Source organism: Carettochelys insculpta, chromosome 21, assembly GCF_033958435.1.
Source record: "Carettochelys insculpta isolate YL-2023 chromosome 21, ASM3395843v1, whole genome shotgun sequence".
Classification (NCBI taxonomy): domain Eukaryota; kingdom Metazoa; phylum Chordata; order Testudines; family Carettochelyidae; genus Carettochelys; species Carettochelys insculpta.
The window spans coordinates 2022047-2044826 of record NC_134157.1 but is presented as its reverse complement, the minus strand read 5'-3'; the positions used below and the strand labels follow the sequence as shown (position 1 = coordinate 2044826).

The 22780-nt window shown below is 57.9% G+C and overlaps 2 protein-coding genes across 3 annotated transcripts; one reads left to right on the top strand and one right to left on the bottom strand.

Moving 5' to 3' along the window:
* PAXX (PAXX non-homologous end joining factor) lies at window positions 1–6968 on the top strand. 2 transcript variants are annotated; one of them, XM_075015306.1, is made up of 7 exons: window positions 1–471; window positions 2028–2088; window positions 3750–3799; window positions 3903–4093; window positions 4987–5076; window positions 5724–5817; window positions 6612–6968. In XM_075015306.1, exons 1-7 carry the CDS (start codon window positions 377–379, stop codon window positions 6649–6651), a joined length of 621 nt encoding a protein of 206 aa, XP_074871407.1. In that variant the 5' UTR covers window positions 1–376; the 3' UTR covers window positions 6652–6968. The 2 variants fall into 2 exon arrangements, with proteins under 2 accessions (XP_074871407.1, XP_074871409.1); XM_075015308.1 differs by lacking the exon at window positions 1–471 and having other exon boundaries at window positions 2028–2092.
* A 952-nt stretch (window positions 6969–7920) lies between these two features.
* Window positions 7921–18302, bottom strand: CLIC3 (chloride intracellular channel 3). Its single transcript, XM_075015447.1, has 6 exons — window positions 18267–18302; window positions 11108–11217; window positions 10181–10306; window positions 9773–9879; window positions 8875–9022; window positions 7921–8107 (listed from the first exon to the last, which is right to left on the bottom strand). The coding sequence occupies exons 1-6, from the start codon at window positions 18300–18302 to the stop codon at window positions 7921–7923; spliced, it is 714 nt and encodes a 237-aa protein (XP_074871548.1).
* Window positions 18303–22780: the final 4478 nt, after the last annotated feature.

The window sequence follows — 22780 nt, the reverse complement described above, 5'->3', positions numbered from 1 at the left end:
GCTGGGGGCCAACGTCACTTCCCCCCCCGCCCGCCGCCCGCCGCCCGCCGGGCTCGGCCAACCTCCCGCACCCGCCGCCGCTGCAAAGTCGGCTGGGTTGGGGGCGGACCCGCCATGGCCCGATCGCTGGGGGCCGGGGGGGCGGTTCACGCCCGGGCCTCCCGCGCCCGGCAGCGGCTTCAATCCGGAGCGAGCCCGGTTTCCCCCGGGCGCGAGAAGCGGCCCCCGGCCCGGCCCGGCTCAGACTCGCCGCGGCCCCTTTAAGGGCTCGTCCCGCCGGGAGGTTTAAAGAGCCGCGCTCGCCCCGCCCCCTAGCCCGGCTTCCCGGCGGGGCCCGAACCGAGCCGCGCCGCGCCGCGTCACCCCCCACCCAGCCATGGCCGAGCCGGCGGGGCCCTTCTACGCCGCGTGCCACGGGGGGGGCCGCTACGTGTGTTACTGCGGCCCGGAGAGCGGCGGCTTCGATGTCTAGTAAGTGGGGGCGGGGCTGTGAGCCCCCCCGCCCCGCGGTTTGCAGCCCCGGCAGCTGTTCCGCGCCCCGGGCGGGGGCAGCCCCCTGTCTGCGGGGCCCGCCGGGCAGGCGCGTGTCTCTGCGTCGGTTTCCGCCTCCCCTCCGCCCCCATGGCCGCAGCCCCACACAGGGCACCTCTGGGGCAGCGCCCCTGAGAGTTCCGCAGAGCGGGGAGCACCTGGCAGCGTCTTCCTCCAGGCCGCCAGCCCAGCCCGCCCCCCTGCCAAGGCGAGGGAGCACGGGGAAGGGAACCAGCCCTCCCAGCAAAGCAGCAGGGACACTGGTACCCCAGCCGGCTATGACACCCTGACGCTGGCGCACACCCGCGAGTCGCTCCCGGCACAGCAGGCTCCCAAAGCCGGGTGTGGGGCACAGCTGCGCCCCCAGGAAGGTCCGTCCTTCTGTGGTCGCTCTTCCACAGCCCCACGGGGGAACGCGTGGGGACGTGCCTGGGGGGCACGCTAACTGGAATGTATGGGGTCCTCCCCCCCTCCACCGCCACCCATGGTACTCCTGCCCCCCCGCCGCCCCCAGTAAGGGAAATCAATGGGGCCATGAGCTCCCCTGTTAGTGGAAAAGGCGCAGAAGCCCAAATGAAGGTACCTGGGCTCAGTAATTAAGGTACCTGAAATTGCGAACCTTAATTTGACCTTCCCCTGCCGCAGACCTGCCCTCACAGACTACGCCAGGGTGGAACTGCCACCCGTCTGTCAGCTTAGCACCTACATCTGTGTGCTGGCCTGGGACTGGCTCTGCTGCCTTCTGCCTGCTGGTACAGAGGGGAACATACAGTAAACTCCTTCATATCCGGCAGCCCCAGACGGAGCAGGCTGCTGGGTATTCAGATATTCTGGTGAATAGAGAGGTACAGCCAGCAATGCCCCACACGAAAGAAAAACAAGATTGGATCTCAAGCAAAACACAAGTGTATGTGGAGTATTTTGTTTACCAATGACAGCAGTATTGTACACTGCAACCTTAGATGCCATCTGCTGTCTTTATTTACTTTCACTGTCCTGTACTTAAGGAAAATGTAACTAACATTTACTTATGGTTAAAACGCCAGTGATGTGAGAGGCCTGTGTGATAGAAAGCTGGACAGGAAAAAGTTGACTGTACTTTGCATTTGGGCTTGCTTAGGGCCCCTGGGTGCTGCCCAGCTGTGATAGTGGCCACTGAGGCATGAGAAGGCAGCTCTCTCCCTTCGAACCCTTCTGCTTTTAACTCTTTGCTCTGTCTGAAAGAGAGGCACAGCTTCTGTGTGTGTCCTGCATTCCCAGGCTCCTGGCCAATGCCCAGTGGTTCAGTCACTTTCCTGTTTGGATATGTCTTCCGCAGAGCCAAAGGAGAGAGTGAACCTATTCTTCAACACAGGAGCGTGTGATTATGAAATCCACAGCTGGCCTGGGGCATTCTACAGCTGGCAGAGCGCCCCGGACTACACCAATGCGTTTTTCATAGGCTGGATGTCAAGTGTATAACATCCCTTTAACTTCATCCCATCCTCTTTCCCCAGTGTAACCAATGCGTCTGAGGTCTGGAGCACTGATTTCAGCCCAGAGAAGCTGGAAGAACATGTGGGTAATGCTTGTGCAGGTTCCAGCTTGGGGTGGCTGAGATGCTAGTCACTGTGGGTACCACACTCATCAAGACAAAAAAGCAGTGAAGTAGCACTTTAAAGACTAACAAAATAATTCATTAGGTGAGCTTCAGACCATAGCCAGACCAGAACAGACTCAACATTTAAGGCACAGAGAACCAAAAACAGTAATCAAGGTGGACAAATCAGAAAAAAAAAGATCAAGGTGAGCAAATCAGAGAGTAGAGGGGCAGAAGGCAGGGGAAAGTCAAGAATTAGACTAAGCCAAGTATGCAAACAAGCCCCTATAATGACCCAGAAAATTCCCATCCCGGTTCAAACCACATGTTAATGTGTCAAATTTGAATATAAAAGAGAGTTTGGCAGTCTCTCTTTCAAGAGTGTTGTGAAAATTCCTCTTCAGTAACACGCAAACTCTTAAGTCATTAACAGAATGGCCCCCTCCGTTAAAATGCCAGCTAACAGGTTTGTGGATCAGGAGTGCTTTTTTGACTGCTTTTTTGTTTTGATAGAATATAGACTAGCATGGCTTTCTCTCTGTTACTATACACATCAAGATAATTTAAGGGGACCCGCAAATGCGGGGCAAACCAGTGGAGGACTGGATTTTTTGTATATGTTATAATTTAAAGAGAGCAGTTTTTAAATCATGGATTAAAAAGTAGCAGTTTGGCTCCTTTAAAAACATTACAGTTGGACTGAAATGGAGAGAAAACCAGGAAAAATCATTTTGAAGAGAATTGAAATCTCTAGTTGTAATGTCAAAAGGTTATTGTCCCAGCTTGTAGGAGCAATAATTTATATTTATAGTGGCTGTGAAAATAGACTTGGCAAAATTCCATTTTTATTATTTTAATGGATAGCATCAGGTTTCTTTTTAAGCATTTGTTATAAAAGAATTTCACGCGCTCAAGTTTTCACAGCTGTGGAAAACCTGTGGACGTCTGCCCATATTTAGTAAAGGTTGCTGTTGAGAGGAAAAGTTAAAACTTTATAACAAAACATAAATTGTCAGCATCACATGTCAAAATAGCCAAAATAAATATCCTTCAAATGATTTCTGCTACGTTCTCGGGGCATTTTTCTTACTTTGACTATTGCCAGTGGAAATAGTTTTTCATCGGTCAATGTGAGTAGATGCAGAAACTAGCGTTTAATCCATAAACACTGTCGCTTCCTGACCCATGTGTCAATATTTTAATGGGAGAATGTAAAACAGGTGCGGAAGTGGGAAAAGGCCCAACAAGAACTAGTGACTGGAAGGTAAAACCAGAAATAATCCACCTAGAAACCAGACCTGCATTTGTAGCAGAGAGGGCAGCTGTAACGATGCACTTGCCTGGGTCCCGGATGGGTGCTGTCTGAGGTGCCCAGCGGGAATCTCATCATGAATGATCTCTTTCAATGGCACGAAGGAATCATCCTCCCCGTGGTGAAGAGGCTGGTGCCACAGAGTTGCTTTGAAATAGCTCATTGGCGCAGTAAATCCAGGGCCACCTGGTGTGGCTGCTTATACCGGTGCAGAGATGTAAAATCAGAATGTTCCTTTACCCAGCGAGCATGGGTGCAAGGGGCAGAGCAGAATCGGGCCCCTCGTGTCTGACTGGTGGCTGTCTCCTGGGGGTCTCTCTCTTTCAGAAGTCACAGAGTGGGATGTCTCCCACTGACGACTACAGGAAAAAGTTCAGGTGAGCGCTCAGGTGAGGTCATCCTCCAGGGAACGAATTACTGGGGTTGGTTCTGGCGGGTCTGGAAACCCTTCTCTCTTTCTCCAACCTCTCCCTGGCACAGAGAAGCCTTTGAGCACAGAGCTGCGACCCTGGCAGTGCATGACAGCAAAGCCACCCTGCAGCTGAAGGAAGGGACCTGGAGCTTGACTTTTGACCTGTTCAAGCTGCCCTGCTCCGAAGCTAGGAAGCAGGTGCACGCGCTGATGCTGGGCTTGGTGGAGCGTGTCAGAAGCCTGGAGAAGCGCCTGGAAGGTACTGTGTGTGCGCATGTTACCGAGTTGGGGAGGGGAGTGCGCGGCCCCCTCCTGGCTGGGCAAGGACAGATCCCTTGTTGTGGCCCATCAGGGATGTGGGAAGCCCGTGCTCAGAGGCATCTTGGCCCCCACAGTGGAGGAGAACGTTACCTGTGCTTAGGGAACTGAGCTGCAGCTGGGCCAGCGGGTGTATGCGGAGCCTTCCTGGCCACGAGAGGGGGCAGGGGGTGCTTCTGAGTCTGGAGTTATGAGGCAACTTGCAGCACCCCTTGCCTCTCCCGCCTGCAGTCATGGAAGGGGGCTCAGCCCTCTGGCTGTTGCTCTGAGGGGGGCAGAGGTATCAGGGCATGTGATGATATGGGGAGAAGCCAGCAGAGTAAAGGCCGGTGGCTGTTTGCAGGCTGGTAGGGCAGGTGGATGTGAGGACACAGCCTAGAAATTCCTGTGATGGCCGAGGGCAGACATGGACCTGTTTGGCTCGGTGGCTCCGGCTGTGGGAGTTTGAGGCCCCATTGCTGGGTGTGGGGCAGGCGTCAGGAGGAGCACGCTGCTCGTGGGGAGCATGCCCATTGCATTTCCAGCTGCGGAAGCACCTCCCCACACCTGGCGTTGGGGACGGATCCGGCTCGTTGATCAATTTCATCTGGCCTGCAGAGCTGGCACCGTGAATGCCATCTGGTGGCACTCTGGGGGGAAGCCCCTCCCTGCCATGGGCTGCGGCCTGGGATCACTTTGTTCTGTGGGACAGTGGCCCTGGACAGGAGACTGAGCCCAGGTGCGTTTTGCTCTGCGCCTCCTCCCGGGGGGTCCTGAGCACGGCCAGCGACGGAGCACAGGCTTTTGCGTGCTGCTCCTGGAGCCCATCCTGACCAGACACTGTCTCTTTCTCAGCTGCAGAGGATGCTGCTGTCGTGGCAGCTGCTTCTGCTTCCTGCAGTCCAGAGAAGAGCCGGCTGCAGAGCCAGAGGCCGCTGCTCCCAGGTAGGGTGGGTGCTCACCAGGGTTCGCTCCCCTGCCTGCAGCTTCCATGACATTTCTTGCTGCTGTAGCCATTTGCTCTCCTGAGCTGCTCGGCACCCCGCACCCCATCACTGGTGCGCCCGCCCCCTTCCACGGTGCAGCGCTGGGCTCGCAGGCAAGTGCTGGAGTCAGGGAATCAAGATGTTCACTTCTGAAGGCGCCAGTGACTGCCACGCAGTGGGCGAGATCCGCTGCCAAGGCCCTGCACTGGCCAGCCTTGCTCTAGCATCCCCCTGAGTGGATCTGCAGTGAAGTGTTGGCAGGCACCGGAAGGACCCTGCCCATTCGTTCGGTTTACTTTCAAGCCAGGGCCGCTCCGTCAAAGCCCTGCAGGAGCGGGTCCCTCTGTAAATAACCCCAAAAACTGGTGGCAGCTGGGAGCATTTCTGCAGCTCACCAGGGCACCCTGGCACTTGGCCACAGCCGTGGGGATAGACGGGGATCCTCCTGCCCAAAGCCCAGGCTTGTCTCATCCCTGGTAGCATGTAACAGCTTTGGAGAGGCCCCTGGACCCTGGGGGGTCTCTGGCTCCCAGGTTAGGGGAATGCAGCCTAGGGCCTGGCCTGGCCTGGGCAGCACTTTGACCAGCACTCCCCCTTCCTGCGCAGACCTGAGTCCCAGGAAGAACCGGGGAGGTGGCTCAGCCGTGACGACGAAGAGACGAGTCCCTGGCGAGTCTCTCATTAACCCGGGATTCATAAGGTAATTCCCCAGCTGGCATGGCCTGAGCCCCAGCTGAGCAGGGTGACCATCCGTCCCGTATTTGGGATGCCAGAAAGCTGTCCCGACCTCTTTTAGAAAAGGGACCAATTGTCCTGTATTGTCCACTGGCAGCCATGGCTGCCCCATCCCTGCTGCCGAGGCTGGGGGACCAGCAGGGAAGTGCCACGGCTGCCCCATCCCTGCAGCTTGCTCAGGGCTCCTGGGAGCGCTGGGGCTGCTGTAAACCAGGGCTCGGGGAGGGCAGGCAGCTGCCGCCTCCTTCCCAGCTGCCCAGGGCTTGGAGGAGCCGCCCCTGCCCCCATAGCTCCCTGTCCTGTATTTGGGGCGGTCGCCCCACCGGGAGCCAGGCTGGACAGGCCCAGGCTGCACCATCGCCTGGTTGCCTCGATCCTCGGGCTGGGGTGGCCCCTGGAGTTGCCTTGGCCACGTGCTGCAGCCAGCGACTCAACAAGCCCTTCTCTGTTTGCGTTCGGTGGCCGGGTTTTGGCTTGACAGCCTGGCCCCAAGGGCACCCTCAGTCCCTGGTCAGGTGTACTGACTAGTCACCCACATCTGGGTACGGCTGTGCTGCGTCATCGCCGGGGGCCCCCTCCTGCCCGGGGCCCCCCACGGTGGGGCGGGCGGGCGGGCAAGCAGCAGGCTCTGTCAGGGCTGACAGCCCCGTCCCAGCCCCGTGGCAGGGGAGGGAGGTGGAGAGGAGTGAGCGGGGGCCGGGCCCTGGGCCAGAGGTGGGCCTGGTGTTTACAAGGTTGGTGACTCCAGTTCTCTCCCAGTAAAAAGGCACCAGCAGGGGTGGATTTTGAAGACTCCTGACCCGGCCGGCTGGGCTGGGCTGGCGCCTGTCAAGCAAGTCCCTTCAGTGAAGCTTTTTAATGGGCAGCCTGGCCTGTGAAACTCCAGCTTCCTGCCACGCAGCCGCCAGGGAGGGCCCTGCAGCCGGAGGTGGGGACCCTGACTGCCATGGGAGGCCCTGGCACGGCCTGAGCACTGTGATCACCCAGCTGCTGCCCGCTGCCACGTTCCACCCACGGCCGTCGCCAGTCAGCTTTGTAATGGCTTTTTACCAGCGGTAGCGCCGCGCCGCGTCTAATTTATTGTACAATAAATAAACTGGGGCTCCGGCCCGCTTGCTCTCATCTCCTGCAGCGATGGGCCACGCTGGGGGGCAGCAGAGCTGGGCCTCCCTGCTGGAGCTGGGTGAGGTTTGCTCTCCAGGGCGGGCTGGGCGTTCGGCACGGCGCCGGCGGCTTGTGGGGGTGAAATGCCAGGCACCCCCTCCCCCATAGACCCTGGGGTAACAAACAGCCCTGGCGGGGCAGGAGGGTCTGGCTGGCAGATGGGCAGGTGCAGCCAGGACTTGCCCACTAGTCCTCCCCTGGCACCCCTGTTGTCCGTTGCACGCCTGGGCCTGTCCCTGTCTCAGATCTTGCAGGCCAGGGCTGCCACCACATGGGCTCAGCAGGGGCTGCCAGCCCAGCCCCACGGCCTTGGGTTCCTGGGGTGGGCGGCTGCTGCCTTTGCCCTGGGGGAACTGCCTCAGCCTTGCCTGGGCTTGGTGCTGGGCAGGTCTCCAGCTGAGGACAGAACTGAGCCAGTGCTGTGGCCCAGCAGCAGCACAGATGGAGAGAGGGGCTGAGCCGAGGGGCAGCTGCACCAACCAGCTGGGGAGGGTCACAACTTCCTCAGCCCCCTGTGCTCTGCTCCTCTTCACCCCTCCTTTGCCCTGGGCTGGGACCCCCTGTGCGGCCTCACTCCTGGTTTGCAGTCCCCCCAGGGTTGTGCTGTGGCACAGATGAGGTTGGTCCCTAGGTGTGCCAGGGCTCCCTGCTGGTACCTGGTGCACCTCTGCCCTTGGGCTGGGCTGGGGCAGGGCTGGAGGCTGCCCTGACTGGGGTGGGCAGTGGGGGACAGGAGAGGGTTAGCCAAGGAGTTGCCAGGAGGCTCTTGGTGAGAGGGAGGATGGGGGGATAGAAGGAGGTTCCTGACTGGGCCCTGGAGGTCTTGCCCAGCCTGGCTGCAGAGTCCTGTTGGTCATAGGGCAACCCCAGGGCCCTGTCCAGTAGTGGCAGCAGCCGGCTGTGCCTACTTGAGTGGCCTGGCCACGCCGCGATAGGCCTGCAGGATCTCCTGGCTGCTGGGGCAGCTGTATTTGAACTCCTTGGCCTCGCTAGCGCTGTCCAGGTAGCGCCAGATGCTGCGCAGCTCGGCCGGGATCCCCAGCTGCCGGTAGTGCTTGCACACGAGCTGGGGACAGAAGTGGTGTGAGTAGCTATCCCCTGTTGCCTGCTCAACAGCCCCTTGCCCCTCAGTCCCTGCCTGACCTGGGACAGACTTCTGCTGTCCCAGCCCTGGCTCTGTTCCCACCCCCTTAACTTCCCCCCCCGCCTACCTGTCCCCCAGCTAACCTGCCTGGCCTGGGATGGTCCTGTATCCCCCCCCCCAGCTAACCCCACCCCCCCAGCTCCAGGCCATCCTCACATGCCCCCAACTAGCCCCCCCTGTGTGCCCTACAGCTAACCTGCCAGACCCAAGATTGCACCGGAAGTACCTCAGCCAGCCCCTGTTGCCAGCCGCCATGCCTAACTTGCTCCCTGAGCTGGCCCAGGCCCTCCACCCTGCAAGTCTCTGGTAGCCAGCCAGATGCGGGGCTGCCCCACCAGCACTTCTCCCCGGCCTGGGAAGGGTGGGCTGTGTAGGATGGGTTGTGGGGCTGTCTCCAGGGCAGAACAATTCATTCAGGCAAGGTGGGGCAGGGGATGGGCCATTGCAAGGAGGGGAAGAGGTCCTACATGTGTACATGATGATGGCTGGGGCATGGTGTATGTAGTGGTGGGGGGCCCAAATGGATGGGGGGGAGGGGTTGGTGGGATCTGCATGGCTTGGTCCTGGTGGGGGGCAGTGGCTGGGGGGGGGGTCCTGCCTGGGTAGGGGTGGAGGGGGCTAGTGGGGGATTCTACAGCTTGGCCCTGGGGGGGAGCAGGCAGGGCCTGGGGGCGGGTCCTGCCTGGGTAGGGGTGGAGGGGGCTGGCCCAGGACTCACAGTCAGGCAGCGTAAGCTGGTCACCGTCCAGGAAGCGTCTGCGGGAGAGGGTGAGGCCAGGGTCCTGGGCAAGCTCATACTCCAGGGGGGTGCTCAGGTACCGGTCCAGCTTCAGGAGGGCCTTGAGCAGGTGGTTCTGCAGCGCTGGGGGAGGGGACAGCTGTCACCGCACAGCAGCACTGCCTGGAATGAGGTGGGGGTGGGGCTGGGGCTGCAAATGACTCAGCCCTGCCCCCTAACCCCAATGCAGAGAGGAGCCTGGGGGCTGCTGGAGGTGATGCTGCCAGTCTCAGACTCTGACACACACTAGATCACCCCCAGAATGGGGCACCTGAGTAGCCATCTGCCCTGACCCAGAGCAGAGCTGGGCAGGGAGGACCCTGGCTAGTGCCCAGCCCTGGGTTTCTATTGGGCTGGGCAGAGTCCCCACCCCATCCTGACTTCTGGGGGAGCCTGTCTAGCACCGAACAGCTCTCGGTGGTAGGGGAAGGGAGGAGCTTGGCCAGTGACAGCCCTTCCACCCCCACCAGGCTGTGCTGTGCCAAGGGCCAGCAGCAGAGGAGCTGGCCCAATGTTCCCTCTGAATTTTTCATTCATGTGAAATAAATTTTACGTGCACCAAGGCAAGTGCACCACCAATAGCTCCTGGCTGGGGTGCTGCTGAGCAGCTGCGTGGTACCTGACTCGCTCCTGGCTGAGCCGTCCAAGCACTCAGCTGACAGGGAACGGGGGCAGGGTGGGCTGGGCTGTGCCCTTGCCCAGCTGCCAGGGCAGGGCAGCCCCTTGCCCTGGCCTGCCCGCCTTGCTCACAGGCTCACTGGATTCCAGCTGCGTGGGGAGCCCCTGGGGAGGGGCCCAGTGGGCCGAGGGCTCTGGCGCTGCCCAATGCCTCACCCTCCTCCTGGGCCGGCAGTGGGTTCTTGATGAAGGCAGAGAACTTGTGGAAGACGTCGTTCCCGGCCGTGTGGGACTCCTGGTACCGGGGAGCAAGGCTGGGGAAGCTGCAGGAGGCAAAGGGGGAAGCTGGGGGCGTGCTGCTCTCTGCCCTGGGGGCCAGAGCCCAGGCAGCTCCTGCCCCTCCCCTCCCTGGGTCCTGCTCAGCCGCCCTCACCCCCCATCCCTGCTCCCATGCACAGTGTCTGTGCCTCCCCCCCCCCCCCCCCCAAACTGGGCCCCCCTGTGCCGCCAGCTCCTGCCCGCCTGGCCCCCACCCAGCACTGTGGGACACCCCCCCCCCCCCCGAATTCCTGTTGTGGGGGGCGGGGGGCGCCTTGCCGCAGGGGCAGGGCTGACCCCACTCACCTCGGGGGGCCCAGGGTCTCCTCCAGGAACTCCTCGATCTTGTTGGTATCCGTTTTGGGCTCCCCATTGTACAGCAGCACAGGCAGCCGGGCCCCGGGGACAAACTCCTTCAGCACATCCAGGGCCCTGCAAGGGGAGGCCAGAGGCTCTTGGGGGATTGCTGTGGCCCTGCAGGGGCCTGGCTGCAGGCCACCCGCTGCCCAGGGCAATGAGAGTTTGGTTACTGGCCGCCCACTGGCAGCGCGTGTAGCGCACAGCCGCAGGAGACAGGCCTAGATACCCAACCCAGCCTGGCTTGGCCTTCCCCAGCGCGCAGTGCAGCAGCCGAGGGCTGAGTGTCGCCCTGCGATTCTGTGCCTGCGCTCGCGCTTGGCGCCGGCACCCCAGCTGGCTGCCTGCGTGGGCTCCTTCCAGCCTGACACTGACACCTGCTGCCTGGGAGCCCCAGTTTGTGAAGGGGCTGCCCGCCGGGTGCTGACAGATTGCCCCCCACTTCCCCTTTGGGCACTAGTGGTGGGGCCTCAAGTGGGCGGGGGGGTGTGTGTGTGTGTGTGTGTGTGTGTGTCAGACTCATCCCACCGGATGGCAGCGAGTGCCCCACCAGGCTCCACCCCCCCCCCCCAACACACACACACACACGTACGGGCGCGTACGCAGCCCACCCCACAGCTACACAAGTGCCTGCCCCAGCCGCTGCTGCAGTCCGGCCTGGCCTGAGTAGGGGGCTGATGTCCCGCTCGGGCAGGCCGGGCTGTCTGCACGTTGCCCCAGGGCTGTTTGACAGGGGCAGGGAGCTGTCAGCCACAGTGCCAGCTACGGGCCAAGCAGCTGCACTGCCAGCAGGACGGGGCGGGGGGGGGGGGGTTAGCACCCCGGTGGGGGGGGGGGGTGTTGTCACATGTCCCACCATTCCCATTGCAGCCTCACCGCTTCGTGTCTACAGTGGTCAGCGTAAAGGGGATCCCCTTGAGCAGCAGAATCATGGCGAGGCGCTGACAGAAGGGGCAGTGCCCGATGCTCTCCCCATCCGCGCTAGCCTGGGGAGGCAGGAACACCATGTAGTGAGCTGGAAAACCCGGCAGTGCTGCCTCCCTGGGGCACCTGGCCAGCGCCCACCAGGCAGCACTGTGCGCCTACGTCAGAGCCAAGCGCCATGGCTGGCGGGGGGGGTCAGGCAGGGAGTTCCCTGATGGTACAGGAGTGTGCCAGACACTGTTCATGGTGCGCCGTCTGTGAGATGCACACTGCTGGGGGGGCGGGGCGGGGGGGGGGCACCGCTGGTTAGCAACACGGCCTGGGCCCCAAAAACAGGCTAGCTGGTGCCAGCATGGAGGCTTCAGCTCTGTCTCTTTGTGACATGCCTCAATGCAGTGCTGGGTGGACCGGGGGGGGGAGAGGGGGGAACCAGGGACATGCAACAACCTCACAGCTGAGCAAGTTGTGGGTTTGGGGTGGGGGTGGACATGGCTCTTGCCCTGCGGTAGCTTTTGGGTTTGGCTTTGGCTGTTGGGCTTGTATCATTCACCCCATTATACAGCTGGGGAAACTGAGTCACAAATCTCCCCCGGAGCAGAGACTGACTCAGTGACCAGTGCCAGAGAGTTAGAATGAGGCCCATGAGCCAAGGTGTCAGTGCTGCTCCCAGCACCCCCCCCCCCCGCCCCCAAGGGACATAGAGGCCCAAGGCCAGCCAGGCCCACCGCAGTTTAGTCTGCCATCCCAGCTTCAGCCAGGCCACAGCCCTGCCCCACAGAAGCCCCTGGAGCACAGCTTGGAACATGGGGTGTTGCAGAGCCCCCTAGCAGCAGGTGGGTTCCATTGGGTGCAAGGTGACAGACTGACGCCATGGGGCTCAGCACCTCCCCCGTACACGCTGTTCCAGCACCCTGTCCCAGCCTTGGTTTTAAAAATTGCTGGTGGTGGAGAATCCACCACAACCCTCATTGGAGAATGCTGGGGACAACTTCCTGGTGCAAGTGCTGAAGGAAGTGACCAGGGGACATGCACAGCTTGACCTGCTGCTCACACACAGGGAAGAACTAGCGGAGAAATAGAAGTGGCCATGAGGTGGTGGATTTCAGGATTCTGACACAAGGAAGGAAGATGAGCTGTAACATACAGACGCTTGAGTTCAGATGTGCGGCCTTCGATGCCTTGAGAGAGCTGCTGAGCAGGATCCCTTGAGAAACGACGATGAAGGGGGAAAAGCATAAAGGAGAACTGGCAGTATTTTAAAGACATCTTATGGAAGGCACAGGAATGATCCATCCCAATATGCCGTAAGCAAAGCAAATATGGTAGGGAACCAGCTTGGCTTACCAGGGAAAACCTTGAGGAGTGCAAGCTCAAAAAGGATGCATATAAGAAGTGGAAACTTGGACACAGGAGGAATATGAATATATGGCTGGAGAATGCCAGGGGTAACCAGCAAAGCAAACGCACAAGTGGAACTGCAGCTAGCAAGGAATGTGAACAGGAACAAGAAGGGTTTCTAGAACATGGTAGAGAGTTATCAGGAGGGTGTGGGGCTGTCACTGGATGAGGGAGGGAACCTGGTGACAGATAATGCAGGAAAAGCTGAAGTATTCGATGCTTTTTTTTTTTTTTTTGCCTCAGCCTTCATGGGCAAGATCAGTTTCCAACCTATGGCACTAGGCAGTGCAGTACAGGAAGGAGGTGGGCAGCCCTCAGTGGGGAAAGAACTGGTTAAGAGCTACTTAGAAAAGCTAGACACGCACAAATCCACTGGTTGGGATTTAATGCATCCAAGGGTAGCGAGGGAAGTGGCAGACGTCACTGCAGAGCCTTTGGCTATTATCTTTGAAAACTTTTGGTAATTGGGAGCGATCCCGGATGACCGGAGAAAGGCAAACAGAGTGCCCATTATTGAAAAAGGGAAGAGGGACAATACAGGGAACTATAGATGGGTCAGCCGCACCTCAGTCCTTGGAAAAATCATGGCAGCCAGCCGTAAAGAATCCATTTTGGAGCACTTGGAAGAGGGGAAAGTGATCAAGAGCAGACAACATGGATTCACCAAGGGCAAGTCCTGCCTGACCAATCTGATTAACTTCTATGATGAGCTAACTGGCTTGTTGGATGCACGGAAGTCAATGGATGTGATGTACCGTGACTTTAGCAAAGCTTTTGATACATTCTCCCCACAACATTCTTGCCCATAAGTTAAGGAGGTAAGGATCAGATACATGGACAGTAAGGTGGATAGAAAGCTGGCTTGATGGATGGGCCCAACAGTTAGTGGTCAATGGCTCAGTGTTTGGTTGGCAATCGGTTTCAAGTGGAGTGCCCCAAGGCTCAGTTGTGGGGCCGGTATTGTTCAACATCTTTATTAATAACCTGGATGAGGGGATGGACGGCACCCTCAGCAAACTGGCGGACGACACTAAGTTAGGGAGTCAGGAGGGCAGGGATAGGACCCAGAGTGACCTAGACAAATTGGAGGATTGGGCCAAAAGAAACTTGATGAGGTTCAACAAAGAGAAGTGCAGAGCCCTGCGCTTGGGACAGAAGAATCCCAACCACTGTTACGGGCTGGGGCCAGACTGGCTAAGTAGCAGTGCAGCAGAAAACAACCTGGGGATTACGGTGGACGAGAGGCTGGATAGGAGTCAACAGTGTGTCCTTGGAGCCAAGAAAGCTAACAGCATATTGGGGCGCATTAGGAGGAGCATTTCCAGCAGATCTAGAGAAGTGATTATTCCCATCTACTCGGCACTGGTGAGGTCACATCTCGAGTATTGTGTCTAGTTCTGCGCTCCCCAGTGTAGAAAAGATGTGGATGCTCTGGAGAGGGTTCAGTGGAGGGCAATGAAAATGTCTAAGGGGCTGGAGCACACGACCTATAGGGAGAGGCTGAGGGATTTGGGCTTATTTAGTTTGCAGAAGAGAAGACTTGGGTGATTTAATAGCAGCCTTCAGCTTCCTGGCGGGGAGCTCTAAAGAGGATGGAGAGAGACTGTTCTCGGTGGTGACAGATGGCAGATCAAGGAGCAACGGTCTGAAGTTACAGAGGGGGAGGTGTAGGTTGGATATTAGAAAAACAACCCCTTTAACCAGGCGGGTGGTGAAGCACTGGACTGCGTTATTACCTAGAGCAGTGGTAGAATCTCCATCCCCGAGCCCGGTTTGACATAGTCACGACCGGGCTGATTTAGTGGGGGTTGGTCCTGCTTCATCAGGGGGCTGGACTCGAGGACCTCCTGCAGTCCCTGCCAGCCCTGGGACTCTCTGAAATAGTTCTGAGACCTAATTACCCTCCTGAAGGTTTATGGCCGTGGCTGGCTTCACCGCCCAGCCGTGGGCTTGGCTTGGACCTGGCTCCGTGAGATGTTTGCTCTGTGAGCCGTAGCCATGCTCGTTGCAGACTGTACTGCTGCTGTCTGGTTGTGTAGGTGGAACTAGCTGAGTGCCCAGTGCCGTCTGCGGGAGGCTAAAGCGTAGAAAAAAATGAACTACGTGACTTGATGTTATCCTGTCAGATTGCCACCTCCTTAGGCTGCAGCCCTAAGGCTGAGCCCTGGGTTGGCCGGGCACAGTCGTGACAGCCAGAACTGGCCATGGGTTAAGCCTGGCCAATTACAGATGCATCTAAGGGGGACAGAGCCATGCACGTTCACGCACTGCCTGGCGCGTCTGGCTGCCTTAGCCGGGCGGCTCGCAAAGGACTGCCCCTCCCTGGGGCCGCCCGGGCGTGAGTCATGGAACAGGTGCCATGGTGGGTGTGTGCAGTTCAGTGTTACTGGGTGGGCAGGTCTTGAAAATCACCCAATGAGGTTAATGGACTTTATGGCCAGTCTCTCACTGACTCAAACCTCATGACTGCCCTGAGGGCAGTAGGTGTTTCTGACAGTCCCTCTTTTATGGACGGGGAAACTGAGGCACATAACTTGCTGAGGGTGACAGAGCAATCAGTAGCAGAAGCAGCACACCCAAGGCCTGGCTCCCAGTCTTGTCCGAGGCTCATACGATCTCACTGTCCCCACCAACCACCCGGCCAGGGCACAGCACCTGTGCATAGAGCTGTACTTCACACCCAAAGACAGACATATCTCCCCCTAGAAACAGGCAGGGCAATGCCCAAATGCCAGCAGGGCTATGGGCTCGCTGCCTGTCACAAAGCCCCAGCACAGTATCGCTTGGGTACAGAATTCTTTGGCACACTTTGCCGTAAACTGTGGCACAGCGTTGCCATAGACTGGTCCACCCCAGAGGTGGCTGCACGTCAGCTGGAGGCAGGTGAGAGGATCCCAGAGCAGACAAAGCTGGATAAAGGGGGCTGCAGCAGACACCTGCTGGCTTGGGGGTCGGCTGGCAGCAGGGGGCGGGGTAGGGTGTGTACTGCTCTCCAGGGCCAGCTAGGTAACCGGGTGGGGCTGTGGCACTCCTTGTGGGTGGCAGGGGCAGGGTGTCAGCCAGAAACCTGGGCTGTGTCTTCTGGTGCAGCCAGCTTGGCGGCAGGAAATCCAGAGGTTGTTTTGCTCCTGTGAATGCCCCAAGGCTTGGGCCGTGGTGCCTGGAATTTCCCCCTGGCCAGGCCAGGCTTGGGGGTAGGGGTGAGCTCCCAGCTGCTCCCGGATGAGGCTAGGCTCCTGGCAGGACAAGCAGGGCTGCAGAGGGCCAGTGAGCTGCTGTGGTGGGATTTCCCGGTTTTGCTGCAGAGGGGGGGAAGGAAAAGGGTCCCTGTTCCCACCACAGGGAGCCCCAGGGATGCTGTGCCCAGCCCAAGCACTCATAGGCCACTGGCGGGCCAGTGAGCCAGTGCCATGTGCTGCTCCGTCCCCACCACACTGTGGGCTGCCTTGGCCCTGCTCCCCTCCTGGCCTGGCTGGGGCCTCAGCTCGTCTTCCAGCTTGGCTAGGGATGGGCATGGGACTAGGCCCAGGACTAAGGGCCCCGGGGGCACCAGCCAGCTGGCCTGGGCAGCCCTCAGGTTGGCTTTGGAACAGCCGCTGCCCAGGGTCTACCTCAGGCAGCAGCGGTCCAGGCAGGGAGCCCCGCTCCAGGGTGCAGCCCCCTCCCAGACTGGTGGCGCCTGGCAGCCTTCACTCGCGCCAGACCCCACAGGGGGAAAGGGAGCTGAGGCTGCGCCAGGCCAGGAGCTGGTGTGGGCACCAGCATCTCTGAGCCTGCCCAGGGCGCATGGATGAGGACCTGGTCCAGACCAGCTCCCCCCAGGGCCCACTGCAGCAGAGCCCTGCTGAGCTGAAGCAGGAGGGGCCTAGCCTCAGCTCAGGACAGGGGGCCCTGTGCTCACCTAGGCCACGGAGCAGGGCCCCAAACCAGCCCTCAGAACCACCTGTGCGCAGGGCCCTGGAAGTGGTGTCAGGAGCTCAGGTGGTTCTCCGGGCTGGAGCCTGTGCTGCAGCCGGCTGCCTTAGGCCAAGGGGGATAGGAGAAGGCAGCTGCCTCCATGCACATGCCCAGTGCAGGGTGGGATCAGCCTCTGGGCAGATCTCCACTGAGGTCCCCCCTCTGCAGAGTCCCAGGGTTGGGTTACCCTACCTCCACCAACAGTCAGACCTGCAGGGGCAGCAGGTGGGAGAGCTGCGGGGAGCAGAGCTGCAGGGCCAGTGGGCAGGAGGTTTGGAGCAGGGGAGCTGAGCAGATGGCTCTGTGCTCATAGGTGCGTGATGGGGCCTTTGAATGTGTCTCCCTCCCCCTGTGCCTGTCCCCAGCCTGCCCAGCCCCCAAGCACAGGCCGAGCCATGCTCCTGCCTGCTCCGGGCCTTGGGAGGGATGCACAGAGCAATGGGAGTAGCTAGGGTGGCTCCGGGGCAGCTGTTCCAGTGCCGTGGACGGGAGCAACAGCGCAGGGGCTCGGGGCTGGGCCCTGGGACTAGCAGCCAACTTTGCTCACTCTGAGCACAGGCCGCAATCTGTGCTCCTGGAACCGGGGAGGTTACAGCCTCATTCCTCTTCCCTGCCAGTGGCCCCCAGCAGCTCATGGCCCCTGCAGCCCTGGCCCTTGGACAGTTGCACAGACCTGCCACCCACCCGCCCCCATTGCTTTAGCAATCCAGTTTTTCAACCCATACTTTTTTCAGCCTCAAATGCCGCTTTGGTGGCCCTGGAATGTGTCATTTCCTGTTCAGTAAACTCAGCAAGTCGGCCTGGGGTACCTTATAGGCAGGGAGGGAGAGCTCAGTGGTTTGAGCACGAGCCTGCTAAACCCAGGCTTATGAGCGCAATCCTCGAGGAGGCCATTTGGGATCTGGGGCAAATAGATTAAAAAAAAAAATTAAGAAATACTTTAGAGCAGAAGCTTTTGTGGGCAGAGACCTGCTGTATCAGGTGCATGAGCTCATCTGACAAAGGGGGTCTTTGCCCACAAAAGCTTATGCTCCAAAATATCCGTTACTCTCTAAAGGTGCCGCAGGACCACTACTTGTTTTTGAAGATACAGAGTAACAGGGCTCCCTCTCTAATACTGTTCAGCAAACTGTTTTGGTGAAGAAACAACCAAAGCAGCCCCTGGAAGTCCCCCAGATTATCACACTGGTTCCAGATTTGAATGGAAATAAGTTCAATGGTTTGGAATTTTCTGTAATTGTATTTTCAAAGCACGTAAAACCCGCTTTCCTTTTTGTTTCTGCCTTTTGCGCTCCCCCGGGCTGCGATTCTTCCAGCTGCCGCCCTGGGCAGATTCCAAGCTCAGCTCCGGCCAGAGAGAGGGGAATTGTCTAAGGCACAGCCCTGCGTCTTCTGCTCCCGCTGCCCAAGTCCCACCTGAGAACGTTCTGCCCCAGTCTGTGGCCACTGCTCTCTGGCACGCTGGCCAAGCCACTGCTGGTGCCGTGCCCTGGGGCAAGGGGAGGCCCACACTATGGGCACCAGCCCAAGGGGCTTCCATGCAGTGACAGCTGGGCTCCCCACCAGACTGTACCGTTTCTACACTGGGGCTCAGCTCCAAGCTTGCTCTCAGCTCCCTTTGCTGGCACACTCTGGGTAGGACTTGCTAGTAACACGCGACTCTGGGTCAGTGCTGTGCTGTGCACAGATACAGCCAGCCACCCCCAGCCAGCCCTGCCCGTAGTCCCCATGGCAGCCAGGCTGCGGCCTTGCTCACCTTGACAAAGAGCTGGAGCTTGCTGCTCTCAGCCATCCTTGCCGGCAGATCAGGAGGGGCAGGCGTTGCTCTGAGCACATGTTCAGGCAGGTCAGCTTTATGCAGCTTCTCGCTGGCTGCCCTGCCTTTGCCGGGGCACCTCCAAGTGCATTCCTCTCTGGGGAGCGTGCTGGTGTCCTCCCCACTCCGACACACAGAAATGAACCTGTCACACCCGAGAGCCATTGCCACACAACTCCACGGAAAGACAGGCAGGGGACATGTCGGATGGCCACACGCAGCTTTCCTGCTAACCTTTTTCCATCCATGGGCAGAATAAAAGTTGTTACATGCACAAGGCCATGAGCCCACATGTACCACCAACAGAATCCCAGGCCTGGAAGGGACCTCACGAAGTCATCAAGTCCCAAACCCCTGTCCAAAGCAGGATCGACCCCAACTAAATCGTCCCAGCCAGGACCTTGTCAAGCCAGGACTTAAACCTCGAGGGATGGAGATTCCACCATCTCCCTAGGTAACACATTCCAGTGCTTCACCACCCTCCTGGTGAAGTAGTTTTTCCAAATATCCAACCTACTCCTCTCCTTCTGTAACTTCCGACCACTGCTCCTTGTTCTGCCGTCTGACACCAATGAGAACAGTTTCTCTTCATCCTCTTTAGAGCTCCTCTTCAGGAAGTTGAAGGCTGCTATTAAATCACCCCTCTGTCTTCTCTTCTGCAAACTAAATAAGCCCAAATCTCAGCCTCTCCTCACGCGCTCCAGCCCCCTAATAATTTTCATTGTCCTCCGCTGAACCTTCTCCAGTATGTCCACAACCTTTCTATACCGGGGAACCCAGAACTAGACGCAATACACCAGAAGTGGCCTCACCAGTACTGAGTAGAGGGGACTCATAACTTCTCTAGATCTGCTGGAAATGCTCCTGCTAATGCACCCCAATATGTTGTCAGCCTTCTTGGCTACAAGGGCACACTGCTGACTCATATCCGGCCTCTCATCCACCGTAATCCACAGGTCCTTTTCTGCTGCACTGCTACTTCACCAGTCGGCCCCCAGCCTGTAGCAGCACTTGGGACTTTTCCATCTCAACTGCAGGACTCTGCACTTCTTCTTGTTGAATTTTATCAGATTTCATTTGGCCCAATCCTCCAATTTGTCTAAGTCACTCTGCACCCTATCCCTACCTTCCAACATACCTACTGTCCCCCCAACTTAGTGTCATCCACAAAGTTGCTTTGGGTGTAATCCATCCTCTCATCCAGGTTGTTGATAAAGATGTTGAAAAATATAGGCTCTAGCACTGACCCTTGGGGCAATCCACTTGAAAATGACTGCCAACCACACTTGGAGCCATTGATCACTACCCACTGGGCCCAACCATTTACCCAGCTTCCTGTCTATCTTACAGTCCATGTATCCAATCATACTTTAACTTAGGGGCAAGAATGTTGTAGGACTCTTTACCAAAAGCTTTGCTAAAGTCATGGTATATCACATCCATTGACTTCCCCATGTCCACAGAACAAGTTACCTCATCATAGAAGCTAAATCAGATTGGTCAAGCATGACTTACCCTTGGTGAATCCATGTTTACTACTCTTGATCACTTTCCCCACTTCCAAGTGCTCCAAAATGGATTCCTTGAGGATCCCCTCTCCCACCCCTTGATTTTTCCAGGGACTGAAGTAAGGCTGACCAGTCTATAGTTCCCTGGATTGTTCTTCTTTCCTTTCTTAAAGGTGCGCACTACATTTGCCTTTTTCCAATCATCTGAGACCTCTCCCAGTCTCCATGAGTTTTTAAAGATAACGGCCCAAGGCTCTGCAATGACATCTGCCAATTACCTCAGTACTCCAGGATGCATTAAATCTGGACCCATGAATTTGTGTGTGTCTAAAGAGCTCTTAACCTGTTCTTTTGCCACCAAGGGCTGCCCACCTCCTTCCCGTACTGCATTGCCTAGTGCCGTAGGTTGGGAACTGATCTCGCCCGTGAAGAATGAGACCAAAAAAAAAAAAAACGTATCGAATACTTCAGCCTTTCCCATATCTTCTGTCACCAGGTTCCCTCCCTCACCCAGTAACAGCCCCACACCCTCCTGATAACTCACCAGCATGTTATAGAAACCCTTCTTGTTCCTGTTCACATTCCTTGCTAGCTGCAATTCGTTGTGCTTTCACTTTCTTGATTACCCCTGGCCTTCTCCAGCCATATATTTGTACTCCTTCTTAGTCATCTGTCCAAGTTTCACCTTCTTATACACATCCATTTTGAGTTCAAGCTCACCAAGGATTTCCCTTCTAAGCCAAGCTTGTTGCCTACCATATTTGCTGTTCTTACTGCGCATCAAGATGGTTTGTTCCTGTGCCTTCAGTAAGGCTTCTTTAAAATACTGCCAGTTCTCCTTAACTCCTTCCCCCTTCATCTTAGCTTCCCTGGGGATCCTGCCCATCAGCTCTCTCAGGGAGTCGAAGGCCGCTCTTTTGAAAGTAAGGGTCTGTATCTAACTGCTCACCTTTCTTCCTTTTGTGAGGATCCTGAAATCTACCACCTCATGGTCACCACAGCCCAGGTTTCCACCCACTTCTATTTCTCCTACTATTTCTTCCTTGTTTGTGAGCAGCCAGTCAAGCTGAGCACACCCTCTGCTCAGTTCCATCAGCACTTGTACCAGGAAGTTATCCTCAACAGTCTCCAAAAACTTCATGGAAGGTCTGTATGCTGCTGTATTGGTCTCCTAACAAATGTCTGGGTGGTTAAAGTCTCCCATAAGAACCAGGGCCTGTGATCCGGTAGCTGCTCTCAGACACTCCTCGTCGGTTTTCGACAGCATCCTCCCAATTAACGTCCCGCATCTGCCACTCTTGTGAGAAAGTCTTTGGTGTTCTGATGGAGATCATTGCCAAAGCGTTTCTAGCCTACCCTCAGCAAGCACGGTGGTTGGTGATAGCTGTGTCCAAGTCCTCTGTGCCAATGCATGTGAACAGATGCAAGGAAATCCTGAACAAAGCTGTAGTCACATGAAGGCATCGTTTGGAAGCTTCATTGGTGATGCAAGACACCCAACAGATACACCACTAGAGCTACGCAGCAAATCGATTGCTGGGACCAACTCTACATTAAGGAGGCGTGTTCATGTCAAGACACTGAAAAAGCTAGCAGAGCAGACATTTCCTGAGCTGCTCATCCCCTTACAACCTGTAAGGGCACTTCTCTGCCGGTGCTTCCTGGCACGCATTCAAACTGTGACCCTTTCCCTGGGCCTATGTTGCAAGCTTTGACAGTACCCTTTCCTCTCTTCAAACCCCCAAAAGGTTACTTTAAGAGGAGGTTCAGCTGGACAGGCCTGTGCTATGATTTGGGAGCCAGAAGCTGACCAAGGAAAGGTTTAACTTTTTCATTACTAAGTGCTTAACAAAAGGTGTCATCACCTAGGCGAGAACTTCACACTCAGTACAGATACACTGCTGGCTGCAGGACTCTGCTATCCAGCTGGGCGCCTGCCCAAGCACTCACATTACACCGGCCATAAGGCAGCACCCCTCTTGCACCTTGCAGCAGCCAGTGACCAATGCAGCCGCTGGGGGTCGTACGTGTCATGGAAGCTCCATCTCCATCTGCTTCCAGCCCGTGAGCTCCCAGGGTGGCGAATGACACGGGCGCGGTGTGGGGGAGGAAACGCTGAGCCAGAGGGGAGTGGTCTGATGTCCCGAGTCGGGTCCCCCAGAACTGTGAGATTAGCCCTAACCCCCCCCACCCCCCAGGAGCTTTCATTAAAGACCTTGGTGCTGTGTGGTGGAGCTTTTCTCTGCAGCACTGTGGTAGAGACAGGGCCTGCCGTTCCCACGGAGGTGTGAGGGGCATTACTACCCTGTGGGCAGAGCCTCAAGGCCCTCTGCCCCCGCAGAGCCAGTGGGGCACCAGAGAGGCCCGGTGCTTGCCAGGAGAGCGCCGCTTGCAGTACTGGGCCTCGAAGTTCCCCCCTGCTGGCTGACGGGAAGGGGCAGGGCCTGGCACAGCCACCTGCTCCTTTACCTGGCTTCCTGATGTCTCAATCAGGGAGCCCAGGGGTGGGAGCCCCGGAAGCAGGCAGGCTCAAGCCAAGCCAGGCTGGGTGTCTGGCTGCAGCAAGTCCAAGGGAGAAACAACGGCACCTGGGAGCGGGCCTGCTAGAGGCTGGGGGCGCGCACGCTGCAGAGAGCAGCGGCTGGAGTCTCAGGGGGCAGGGAGCAGAGGTGTGGCCGGGGCCCTGCCCAGCTGAGCATAGCCCTGACCTGCAAAGCCACAGAGGGGCAGGGGCTGGAGGGGCAGGCTGGCCGGCACGTGGTGCATCTCCCTGGTGGGAGCAATGGATGAGAGGACAGATGGGTGCCAGCCTGGGGGGCCTGGCCTGCAGTCCTGCTCACTCCCCTTTGTGCCCCCAGCTGTGGCTTAAAGCAATTAACAAGCACCCCAGTAACATGCTCCACACGAGCTCCTGGAGGCAGCCTCGGAGCAGGTGACTGCAGCTGG